Here is a 12,528-nt window from a genome sequence, read left to right as displayed (position 1 = left end):
CATTAAGCTTTCTAAAATTTAACCCTAAGAATACATACAATACTACAACATATGTTGCCAAACCCTAGAACAAATAATATCATGATTCACTACTTTCACTTATCTCTGTTGAAAACAATTCAATTTTATTATATCTTAATTTACATCACTTAAAACTGTTTATAATAACATGATTTTAATTTTTCGCTTATCAAAATATTTTCTACAAAATTTATAAAACATTTTTAAGATCAACTATACCAGACGACTTCCGTGGACGTCGTCCAGAAGACTTAACAGAATAAGAGAAGACTCAAAATTCTTAACGGGGCTATATTCGTAAAAATGAGTTCTGTTTTTTTTGTTTGGTCACAAGGGGCTTGTTGTAATTTCACAAGGCTTTTGGGTTACTTTTGCATTTGATTCAAGTTTGGGTATACTTTTGTAATCAAAATCAAGTTTTGAGTCATATTTGGTAAATCCCCCTAAAATAATTAATCAAATTACGAAAACTGAAAAAGATAAATAAAATTTTAAATTCAGAATTTAAATTATATTTAAATAATCTTATACAGTTTGCCAAACTCATTAAAATATATTTAAGTTTTATTTAGTATATGTAAATAATAAAGGAAAATTTGCAAAACCCAACTCAAATATTGATTATAACCTTAAAAGTAGATTTCATATTCAATCAAATGCAAAACCAACCTAAAAGGATAGTAAAAATACTATTTAACCCTTATGACCAAACAAAAAACCAGAAAATTAATTTATCACGGCATTGTTGTAAATAAAAAAAATTAGGGTGTAATAGGTTTTTTACCATTTTCGAAATAATTAAATAATTAATTAATAATGGTAATTTTGTAAATAATTCAAAAATATAAGGATTGTGACCGGTAATTACAAAAAAAAGAAAAATTGGTTTTGGGGTTGACTTGAAATTGTAGGTTATTTTTGAAAAAACCCCAATAATAAAATAACTATCAATTGTGTACTGTTTAATATGTGTGGAACTGAATAATACTTTTAAAATCTAGCTATTGAAATTTTTTCATAATATTGTTTTTATAATATTTAAATCTATTGATATTTTTGTTTATAATTTTTTAATTATAGAATATTTTAAAAATATTACTAATTTTTATATTGTTTATTTAAAAACCTGTTTTATCTAAAATTTTAAGTATGTATTGTCTTTTGTTTGAATTGCATTATATATATATTGTCTTTTGGTTCATCTATTTAGTTTGCATTATTTTCTCTTTTAATATAAATTTATTAAATAAATAAATGATTTTAAGTGTTAATATTTTGTATTATTTGTTGTTGCATAGTAAATAATATTTTATTATTAACTTTTATTTAAACTTAAAAAATAATTAATAAAATAAAGTAAAATTAAAAAATAAAAAATAAAAATGATCTTTCAAGTTTTTCAGAAATTAAACCGCAGCAAAAACAAAAATAAAAAATTTAAATAAACATTTTTATTAAATTTTAAAACCAAAAGTTAAAAACTAAAATCATCATTCTTTTTTTTTTTACAAAAAATTAAAAACTGAAAAAATCAAAACCTAAAAATAAAAGTTAAAAACCATCCAAACAATCATCACCTAAGATTTTTACAAAATAGATTCCCTAAAATATAGGGAAACCAGATTTTGAGATGAGATAACTACCTACTTCTTAACAAAAACCAAAATACATGTTTTGTTGGTTTTCTTTGAAAATAGTTACTTAACTTTTTTCCTTAAAATATTAATATATTTTTTTTAACGCTGGATAATTATGCTATTACAACTATGAGAAATATTACAGACGATTCTACAGTCGATAATTATATATGCTTTATAAGGATTCACGCCTGACTGCTTCATCTGACCCGCCCTATGGGATCCACGCTTGACAGTACTACTTGCGCTATGCTGCAGATCTCTTATAAGTTTTTTCTCTTTTTAATTCGCATAATTCTGTCTTCTCCGGGAATTGAAACCTAAACCTCCTGGTATGGAAGCATTAATGAACTCTTGGTCAAACCACTAGACCATGGGGGCTTCCACTAATATTTCTATCTTATGCATTAATACAGCATAAATAATAAATAAATAATGGCCAGTAATAAAATAGTAACTATTAGAAATTACTAAGAATCAACAACATATTTTGTCTATCATTTAAATTTAAATTCCAAAGCTACAACTTATATTAGTAAAAAAATCATTGTTTATATATTTTGTAGGAGTTTTTTTAAATAATTTAAATTTCTTTTAGTAAAAATAACTTACCACTTTATTTCAAAAGAATGATTAATAACTGGTAATATATCAACCGAAGATTCTGATTCAGATGAAGACAGAGTACATAATAACGCTCAAATGAAATATAAGGAAGATATTTAAGATCAAATGTCTGCATCTATATTGGATTCACAATAATTTTATTTTGTATTTGCAGTTTTTGTTTTAAAATAATTTTATTAAATAACCTTATGTGTGTTCTGATAATAGTATTTTATTTATTTGTTTTCAGGAGTTTTTTTACTATTATTAATATTTCATTTTATTAATTTTAAAAGTAAAAACCAAAAACTAAAAACTAAAATTTAAAATAATTATTTATATTTTTCAAAAAACTAAAATCTACTGCAATATCAAAAACCAAAAACTAAAAACCAAAATCTAAAAACTAAAAATCAAAACGAGAAGATAAAATAAAAAAATTAGGAAAATAATCATCACCTTAGAGTACTTTGTATAATATTTGGAGACAGCGGCACAACCTTCCGCTGGATAACGAGCAGCATTGCAATTTCTACTTATCAAAATGATTGACAAAAACGTTAAAAGAAAAAGAATTCAAGAATTTAGGGTACATGATTAAACATATTACTCCAATTGTAGTTTGCCACAAGCTCAGCTTAACAAATACAAACCACTGTCAATAATCAAAAGAATGAAACCATTCGAAATTTAAAGATCTTTATATCCTATATATAGTCTCAAAAACAAAATGTATCTATCGTAACAAATTTTTTTTTTTAATATAGTGCTACATGAATTCAAATGCCCTGGAAGCTAAACCCAAAACCATAACATTATATGATATTTTTAACTACGTACTATCTAATATGATAACTATTGTGGTTTTTTTTTAATTAGTTTTAGAGTTTTCTTACGTGCATGTAATAAATTACCATTTTTTAGGTAAAAATAATAAATTATTACGTATAAACATGTTTTGGAAAGCCACTCTTTTCTTCTTCAAAATTTCTTTCTCAAATCTGAAAAAGGACTAAAAGGCAATTTAGGTCTGCAGCAAGTAGGTGATAAAGTTTTGGACTATGATAAGGTATTGAGAATCTAATGCTCTGATTCCAAGAACTATTATTATTATTGCTGATGAGATTCTGTTGTGCTTTCATTCCGATTCTTATAAACTGATCTTTACAATTTGTCCTTTATTTTTTTTATTCGTGACAAAACTACATAATAAGTATAATAATAATCCTTCAAAAAAACTAACCCACCCGTTTTTAAGAACATCTTGATAAAGCCATCAGAAGAAGCTAAGGTGGAGAAGGAGATGGAGGAAGAACATTTCCATCTTTCTCCATAAGAAGATCCAAACTCTCTGCTTTAACAGTTTCTTTTTCTTCATTTTCTCCTTCTTCTTCGGATTCAGGTTCGTTATTCTTGCGAAAAACATGGCACACAACCCAATCAGTCTCTGAAATTGTCAATGGGAGGCTAAATTCATCCATGAACCAATTGTATTGTGGAGGTTCGTCTTCATCTGACAAAAGAATATCGTCGGGTTCTTCTTTATGATCAACGAAAGTGAATGGACGTTTGATACCGACTAATGTATCATTATTCTTTGGATCTAACACACCAGTTTCTTCTCCGATTTGTTTCCAAATACTATGAGAGTTGTAAGTAACTTGGCCATCAAGTTTTCTGCAATAAAAGTACCAATGCGTTTCTCTTGGATAGCCTGAAATAACCAATAGAGATAGAGACCGAACATTAGTTCATTAACCTATAAGCAAGATCCGGACAATGGAACACGAAACCTAGATTGAAAATCTGGTTAATCTTGAAACAAAAATTTAGGTTTAGGATTGGTGAAAACTTACCAGGCAAGTCACGAGGACGTCTTGAGAAGATATCATGACACTCTTCAGGTACATTGGGACCTCTCATTCGTTGTTCCAGAGCTTTTCTCGTCAAGAAATATTTTGAAATCTCACAATCTGTTGGACGAAACCTGAATCCTACAGGCAAAGCTTTGTGTTTTGGTTCCATTATTTGAAAAAGTATTTATCAATGGCCAAAAGTTTTGTGATGAGAGTAATAATCCTAATTGGATGATTATATATAGTGTCGGAGTTTTTTGGTAAATAAGGACAACTACAAATTAAAAAAAAAAAACATGTGTTGGCCATATCACTTATATATTAATTGAAAAGCATTATAATATTTTTTTGTACCCACGTGTCATCGGTACGATGATTCTTAGAATCCTTAAACAAATAGATTAGTCTATCTAAATATATAATAAACTTTTTATTAAACTAATAAAAAATTCATTATTAATGTTCTTCATTATTTTCTTAAATAAAAATTACGAAACTGCCTAATGTGACTAATATATATATGACAATTAATTATTTTGAATAATAAAAATTTGATAAAAATTATTGTATCTTCTATCATATTTGTTTAATTTTAAAATATTAAAATAAATTAAACAAAAACATTAAACATATAATAAAAAATTTAGATTTTTCTGTATATGTTATATTTTGAATTTTTAAAAACGACAATAAATTACTAAAACTATTTTATTTTTGTCATCAATAAAAGTGTTAAAAATCTCATATTAAAATTTTGTGATCCATGGTTTAAACTTTTATTATGAAAAGATACAAATGATTACAAAATCATATAACTAGAAAGTTTCATTTAATAAATATTAAGATTAATATATATATATAATTTTAAATTAAACTATATACCATATAAAATACATAAATATTTTAATTTTGAAATTTACTTTGAACAATGTATTTTGATAAAAGCTTTGAACAGATATTGAAAAAATAATTTTAAAAAAAATTAAAAATTACTAATACTATTAGTGTCACAATGAAAATTTTGTTATCCATAATTTAGAGTTTTTTGCTATAAAAGATATAGATGATAAAAAAACATATAAATAGAAAGCATTATTTAATATATTAATATTAAAAATATACTATATATAAGTTAATATCATTTAATTTAATTATATACCATATCAAATAGAAAAATTTATTGTTTGGATTAATAATTTTTTTATTTCTTCTCACCAATTTAATATATACGTAATAGTTACTGCATTTTTAATTATTCAATATATTTTTTATAATATGTAAAAAACATATAATACATAAATTAATTTATATATATATATATATATATATATATATATATATATACATTCCGTGAAAGACACGGATCTTAACCTAGTTTATGGCCTTCTTCGATGGAGTCACAACCTTAGGTTTTGTATTGACCTTAGTACCAGTGACTTCCCAGCAATCCATGGTCCACTTCCACGGTCTCCGCTCATACATGACTTTAATGATGTTCTCCGCGGGCAGGTCCTCAACCTCAGAGTCCCATTTTGGCCACATTTCACTAATGTCCTTCTCAACAAAGTTGATCACGCGGGTCTGCAGTAAATAGAAGAATCGAGTTAGATATTTGAAAAAAAATACTAAATAGACGACTTAATTATAAGTCGTCTACTAAGTCGTCCAGCTGGAAGACCTTCCAGACGACTTATAATAAGTCGTCTGCGCAGTCTTTTGGATTGAAGTAAATACCTGACTCAAGATAGCAGCTTTCATTGATCTGCGGCCTCTGCTGCCCTCGTAAGCCAGTATCGGTGGAGACGGACTGTCTGCTCTGGGACCACCAATACTAGCACCCAATTCCGGCATAGCTGTGTACGTCCAGACCTGAAGAACTTGTATAAACCCATCCACGGTGTAACAGCCAGCAATTTCTTTGTTCCACAAAGAGTCCATCAGCACCTTAAACGCGACTCTCCCCCATGGATAATTCTCAAACCGTTCTAAATCCATCACTAGCCTTGCCAGAGTAGAACGTGTAGCGGTTGAAAACTTTCTCCCTTCAATGAATCCAGTGAAGATGGAGAGGTACGAGAGCCGCTTGCGATCTTCCCTTGACCAATCCCCGCATCTCTTCAGTGCTGCTATTATCTGATCAGTAGTTGGCCCAGCTTCCAGATGAACTCCCAGCATCCCCCAGAAAGAAACCATCTCTGGGGTAACATCACATTTTGGTGTCTCAAGGTCCTCGATGTACTCGCAGTTTAGACCAGTGAGGTTTTCAAACTCTAACAGTGAAAACCTCAAAGGTTCTGGACCAACGAGAGACCACATCTCATACTTCTTCTTAATGTCCAGCTTGAAACTGAGCATGTAGTGAACCAGCCTTGAAGCCCAACCAAATCCCTGCTCCTTGAACTTGATGAAAACTCCCAAACTCGACTCCTTGAGCTCTTCAAATTCGTCATCAGTAAGAGCTTTCCTAAGAGCAGTATGCAACTTGCTGTTATCCGTATGATACGAAATGCTATTGTGGGCTTCTGGCTCTTCCCCTGATGTGTATAACCTACGGGGGAGTTCTGGAATATCCATCCTTTTTGTCTGCAAAATAATCAAAGACAACAATATAAGTCCAGACGACTTAGTAGACGACTTATAATTAAGTCGTCTGGAAAGTCTTCCAAATGGACGACTTATATTTAAGTCATCTACTAAGTCGTCCAGTTGGAAGACAAAGCCGGACGACTTAAATTACTTACAAGTCTTCCAGTCGCAGAAGGAGTTGGAGTACTCGTCATTGCGGTTATAGATCTGAAAAAATAAACGTGAAACGGTGAGAATGAGTAAATTGATAGAGACAACGTTTTATGTTCATCTTTTCCTCGAGATTGATGACTTAGCGGCGTTAGGGTTTACAGAGAAACGGCGCTAAGGTTTACAGAGAAGAAGCGGCGGCGCTAGGGTTTAGAAGAAGCGGCGGCGCTAGTGTTTAGAACGTTGGTGACCACGGTGGCGAGGGCGACGGTTTGTTCGGAAATAGTGGAAGCGGCGGCGCTAGGGTTTAGAGGAATCGGCGGCGCTAGGGTTTAGAGGAATCGGCGGCGCTAGGGTTTAGAGGAATCGGCGGCGCTAGGGTTTAGAGGAATCGGCGGCGCTAGGGTTTAGAGGAATCGGCGGCGCTAGGGTTTAGAGGAATCGGCGGCGCTAGGGTTTAGAGGAATCGGCGGCGCTAGGGTTTAGAGGAATCGGCGGCGCTAGGGTTTAGAGGAATCGGCGGCGCTAGGGTTAGAAGAAGCTGCGGCGACAACGGTGAGAATGAAGTGAGATAGATAGCCGATGTTGAGAACGATGGTTTGTTCGGAAATCGTGGGAATTCGAAATCGCCTTTGAGAGGGAGAACTGTTAGGGTTTCTGAATTTCGCGAAAAATGAAACAAAAAAAATAAAAATCACCTTATATATTGGGTAAATAATCCGGTTAGCTTTAAAATTACATTGGTAAACTTTAAGGTTTGGTCCGGTTTAGACGACTTATTCTGGCTGATAATGTACAACAGACGACTTAATATTTAGTCGTCTGTTTTCAGACGACAAAATATTAAGTCGTCCTAGACCCTAAAATGAACCCCTAAACTAAAATGACTAGATTAACTAACTAACCACGTTATAAAATCAAATTATACTTAAATAGTGTTTACTATACACAGAAATGAACACGCATAAGTAATTTTAAAAATTTTCAAAAACGGTTTTAATGCTTTCCAACATCTAACCCTAAGAACACATACAATACTACAACATATGTTGATGAAACATTAACTTAAGAATATCATGACTCGCTACTTTCACTCATCTATGCTGAAAACAATTGAAATTTGTTATATCTTAATTTATACCTCCTAAGACATATGTTAATTACATAATTCCCATTTTTCACTTATCAAAATATTTTTTACAAAATTTTTAAATTATGTTTAAGACTAACTGTCCAGACGACTTTCAGTTAAGTCGTCTGGACGACTTATTTTCAAGTCGTCTAAACAGACGACTTGCGAGGGGTAGAAACGTAAAAAAAATTCCGTTTTTTTGTTTGGTCACAAGGGGATAGTTGTAATTTCAATAGCCTTTTAGGTTACTTTTGCCTTTGACCCAAGTTGGGGTATTGTTTTGGGTTTGACTCCAAGTTTTGAGTCACACTTGGCAATTCTCCCTATATTCTAACATAAGACAATTAGATTATTATTATTATTGCATTGGAAAAACTACAAAAATGATTCATATATTAATAAATTTATAGAAATGAGAAAACTAAAAAATAATTAAAATGAAAAGAAAAATGATTCTAATTTTGACTGGTGAACATAATTATTGTATGAAACTATTAAATCACAAATATAATAAAGAACGCCAGGTTAAATTAATCCGCCTGATGAATTAGACTTCAAAATTTTATTTGGCGAGGAGAATTAATTGTATTTTTGTTTTGTTTATATCAAAGATACTTTCTGTTGTGGCTATTGGAATTGGATTCTTGAATTTGATACTGATGAAGAGGAAAAAAGAATGTCTTTTGTTTTCTTCATAGTTAAGGCAGAGACGATGGAGAACAACGAGTTGTAGTTTGATTGGAACTTCAAGCATCCTTTGGAAAGGTTTGGATGAAAGACACATACTGTCATTGGAATATAATTAAGAACTACATGATTCATCCGCGCATACGGACATAAAATTTTATAATTACATATTAATATATAATATATATACACATATTACTAATTCTTATAATTACTATATTTGTTTTGAAAACCACACTGTGTACACTATATTCATTATATAGAAATAAATCTTAAAATAACTTAATATTTTTTTCGATTATATAAAATTAAAATTTTTACTTTATTAGTATTTAGTTATGTGTTTCTATTTTTAAATTTTAAATTTTATTATAATTTTTCAGATAACAACACAATATATATATATATATATGTGAATTATATTTTATTTAAAAATATATATTTTAATGAAAATACTATATTGATAATTATTATTTATGTTTTTATTTGAAAATTCTTACATATCATACTTTTTTAAGAAATTCTTTGTACACTATATCAATTATATAGAAATACATCTCAAAATTACTCAATTTTCTCTTTTTTCAGTTATATTAAATTAAAATTTTACTTGATTAATATTTAGTCATGTATTTTTTTAATTTTTATAATAGAATTGTCTTTTCATTTTAAAATAAATTTTTGATTTTTGATAATTTTAATCACTTATCTAATCAAATTTTATTTAAAAAAAAAATATTTATGGCTAATTTGTATATTTTATTCATTAAAAGTATAAACGATATTAACCACTTTAACTTTTAATATGAGAGTTCGAATGTGAAAAATCACTTCGAAAGTAATATTATAGATTAAACACTTTAACTTTTAATATGAGAGCTCAAATGCGAAAAATTATTTCGAAAGTAATATTATAGATAGATAGATAGTTTTGTCTTTAAATAGTGAATTTTAAAGACTCAAACCATTATTACCAAAATTATATGAAAATGTATTTTTCTGAAATATAGAACCTAGAATTTTGTATTACCATATTTTCAATAAGAATTAAATTTCGATATTTCGCAAATAAAAGCTTATAAATTAATAATGTCAGAAGTATAATTTTATTAATTTATTATTTTAATTGAAAGATTAAGTAAATTGAAACCTTGAATTAAGAATCAGAAAACATATTGATTATCAATATAAGAATTAGCAAATAACTACAGTAATTTGATTTTTGAATTATATATATATATATTAAAAGGCATATATTTGAATTATATAATTTACTATATGGTATTTTTTAAAATCAATCTATGTAAATTAGTTTAGCTATTGGAGCAAGACACTCAGATCAGAAGAAGAAGAAAAAAGTAGAAAGAAAATCAAACTCCTAAAGGAAAATAAATCACATGATAAAGGAAAGAAAAGATACAAAGATATTCGATCAGAAAAAAAAAACATAGGTAATAATGAAATCAATTAATGCTGTATCAACTGTGAGAGAAACTTGAGAAGAAAATCAATCTCCTTTTGTGAAAACTCAGGTCTTGTAATGGCTGCAACATTATCCTTTAAATCTGGTGATGGTAATGGTGATGATGGTGATGGTGGTCTTATCATCATGAGCGTCACTGACTCAGAAATCTCCTCAACAAAGTCTACAATCACTCCTTCAATCCCCATCACATATTGCATGTACACAGCCTCTCCCACATTGCTGCAACACACATTTTGAATCAATACATCAACTCAGAGATTAGAGTCAGAGTTTAACTGTGCATAATTAAGAGAGAATGAAGAAGCTTTACTTGAGTTTGCCGTATGTGAGAAGAGAAAGGTTAGATTCTTTGATCTTGGCAATGGCTGATGGGTTTCTGAAAACTCCTTTAACCTCTGAAACAATACCTTGTAGCTTTCCTTCCAAGCAAACTTTAATGGCTTCTTCCAGTGAGTTTCTTCTCTCGTCTTTGAACATTTGATTAACCTCTGAAACAATACCTTGTAGCTTTCCTTCCAAGCAAACTTTAATGGCTTCTTCCAGTGAGTTTCTTCTCTCGTCTTTGAACATTTGATTCCCCGCATTAGTCAGAAAGAAAACCTAAGAAAACAAACCACATAATTGCATAAAAATGGATGCATTTGGTGAAATTAGGATTAAAAAAGTTTGAGACAGGAACATACAGGGTAAGTGTTCTGCAGTTCTCTAACAAGCTGTGCTGCATCTGGTTGGAAACTTGAGAAGATCACTGGTCTGTCTTGAGCATAATCAAACACCACCTGTAGTTTGTGCCAGAAGCAACAAATGGAAACAGAAAAAAAAAGGTTAAGACCTTTTTTTACTAATAATACTCTTAGAATTGGTTGGATTAGTATTATGATCATACCTGCAGAACTGTTCTCAAGACATGGACGAGAAACTCTCGCTCATAGACAACCTGATTATCGAATTTCAACTCGATATTGAACCCTAGAGAATGCTCAACTCGTTCGAAAGCTTCTTGTAGCGTGCAAAGGGGGTCATCAGAGTCAACTTCCCATTTCAAAACCTGACCTTCTTTGGATTTCCTCATAAGGGTCTTGCCTGTTTTCTCAGCTTCTTTCTGAGGTCCATAGAGGAGAAACTCAGAGAGGCTCAAATCAGTCACTCTACTCTCATTAACAATACCCTGAACACAATAAATACAAAACACAATATCCATCAATATGAGATATAATCTTGCATTAGAATAAAAAAGAATCAAGATCTAAGAGAAGACACACATTCTCTTGAGAGTAGATGAAATCATCATGAAAAATGACTGGACAATCATCTTTTGTCACCTACAAAAAAAGAAACAACCACACAAAGCTCGTGGATTCACTTTCGGTGGCCATGATCTCTCTTTCTCCAATCTTCTTGTTCATATCAATTCTAAGAAACTATAAATAGCATCCCCAAGAAAAAAAGGAGATCCACATCAGAATATTCTTCTACACAAAATTTTAATCCTAATTTCAAAATATAAACCACCCAAGATTAACCTAACCGACTATAACTTGAGAGAGGATTAGAAGAAACCAACCTGAACATCGAACTCAATGAAATCGATGGGAAACTTGGCTGCAGAATTGAAAGAGAGGATAGAGTTTTCTTTAAAACCTCTGGTTCTCCGATCAGAAGACTGCAACACATTCATACCATTTCCTCTGTGTCCAATCACAGAGAATCCAGGCATCTTAAACGGTTTCGGTTCGCTCAAATCTAAACCGGAGGGACTCATACCTGAATAAGAAGAAGCGTGTATAGTAAACGATGATAGCTTTACAGCTTTATACACATATATATATATATATATATATATATATATAAGAATCATATATATATCTATAATATAAGAATCATATATATATCTACTTGCCAGAACTACTAAAATCCTGTAATAACTACAAACATTAAAAGAAGATTATATGGAGTTGCCGTGATACATAAGGTAGGGTTTGATATGTTACCGTCGGATAATCCGTAAACGGAGTCCGGGAGGCTAGGGACGTCGGCAACGAGAACAGTACGAAGAGCCAGTTTCAGATTTTCTCACGACTATAGAGAGAGAAGAAAGAGAGGTTTCGAAATGCGTGTGACGATTTCTTGTTTCTATATATTCTTCAATTTTTTTGTTAATTGGAGTATATATTTATATAAAAATGAAGGAAGCTTTTAACATGATTACCAAAAAAAAAATGAAGGAAGCTAAAAACATGATTACCAAAAAAAAATGAAGGAAGCTAAAAGCGAGCTGGATCTTCTCCGCGTTTCGAATATTCCATTCCACGTCAGCATTGCGCCTCCCTGATGGTTTCGCCCCGCCGATTATGGGATCTGGTTACG

The 12,528-nt window shown here is 30.4% G+C and overlaps 2 protein-coding genes across 4 annotated transcripts; both read right to left on the bottom strand.

Moving 5' to 3' along the window:
- Nucleotides 1-3,389: 3,389 nt before the first annotated feature.
- On the bottom strand, nucleotides 3,390-4,309 carry LOC106299349 (protein ATAF2-like). Its single transcript, XM_013735455.1, has 2 exons — nucleotides 4,121-4,309; nucleotides 3,390-3,978 (listed from the first exon to the last, which is right to left on the bottom strand). Exons 1-2 carry the CDS (start codon nucleotides 4,287-4,289, stop codon nucleotides 3,551-3,553), a joined length of 597 nt encoding a protein of 198 aa, XP_013590909.1. The 5' UTR covers nucleotides 4,290-4,309; the 3' UTR covers nucleotides 3,390-3,550.
- A 5,648-nt stretch (nucleotides 4,310-9,957) lies between these two features.
- On the bottom strand, nucleotides 9,958-12,528 carry LOC106296872 (glycerophosphodiester phosphodiesterase GDPD2-like). 3 transcript variants are annotated; one of them, XM_013733110.1, is made up of 9 exons: nucleotides 12,407-12,528; nucleotides 12,153-12,240; nucleotides 11,726-11,925; nucleotides 11,424-11,483; nucleotides 11,048-11,329; nucleotides 10,845-10,940; nucleotides 10,662-10,761; nucleotides 10,472-10,568; nucleotides 9,958-10,380 (listed from the first exon to the last, which is right to left on the bottom strand). In XM_013733110.1, the coding sequence occupies exons 3-9, from the start codon at nucleotides 11,921-11,923 to the stop codon at nucleotides 10,143-10,145; spliced, it is 1,071 nt and encodes a 356-aa protein (XP_013588564.1). In that variant the 5' UTR covers nucleotides 11,924-11,925; nucleotides 12,153-12,240; nucleotides 12,407-12,528; the 3' UTR covers nucleotides 9,958-10,142. The 3 variants fall into 3 exon arrangements, with proteins under 3 accessions (XP_013588564.1, XP_013588565.1, XP_013588563.1); XM_013733109.1 differs by lacking the exon at nucleotides 12,407-12,528 and having other exon boundaries at nucleotides 10,055-10,380; nucleotides 10,472-10,554; nucleotides 10,648-10,761; nucleotides 12,153-12,371; XM_013733111.1 differs by lacking the exons at nucleotides 11,424-11,483; nucleotides 12,407-12,528 and having other exon boundaries at nucleotides 12,153-12,372.

The sequence above is a fragment of the Brassica oleracea genome, chromosome C6 (assembly GCF_000695525.1).
Source record: "Brassica oleracea var. oleracea cultivar TO1000 chromosome C6, BOL, whole genome shotgun sequence".
NCBI lineage: Eukaryota > Viridiplantae > Streptophyta > Magnoliopsida > Brassicales > Brassicaceae > Brassica > Brassica oleracea.
Note: the sequence above shows the minus strand (reverse complement) of the source record. Positions and strands in the feature narration are given on the sequence as shown.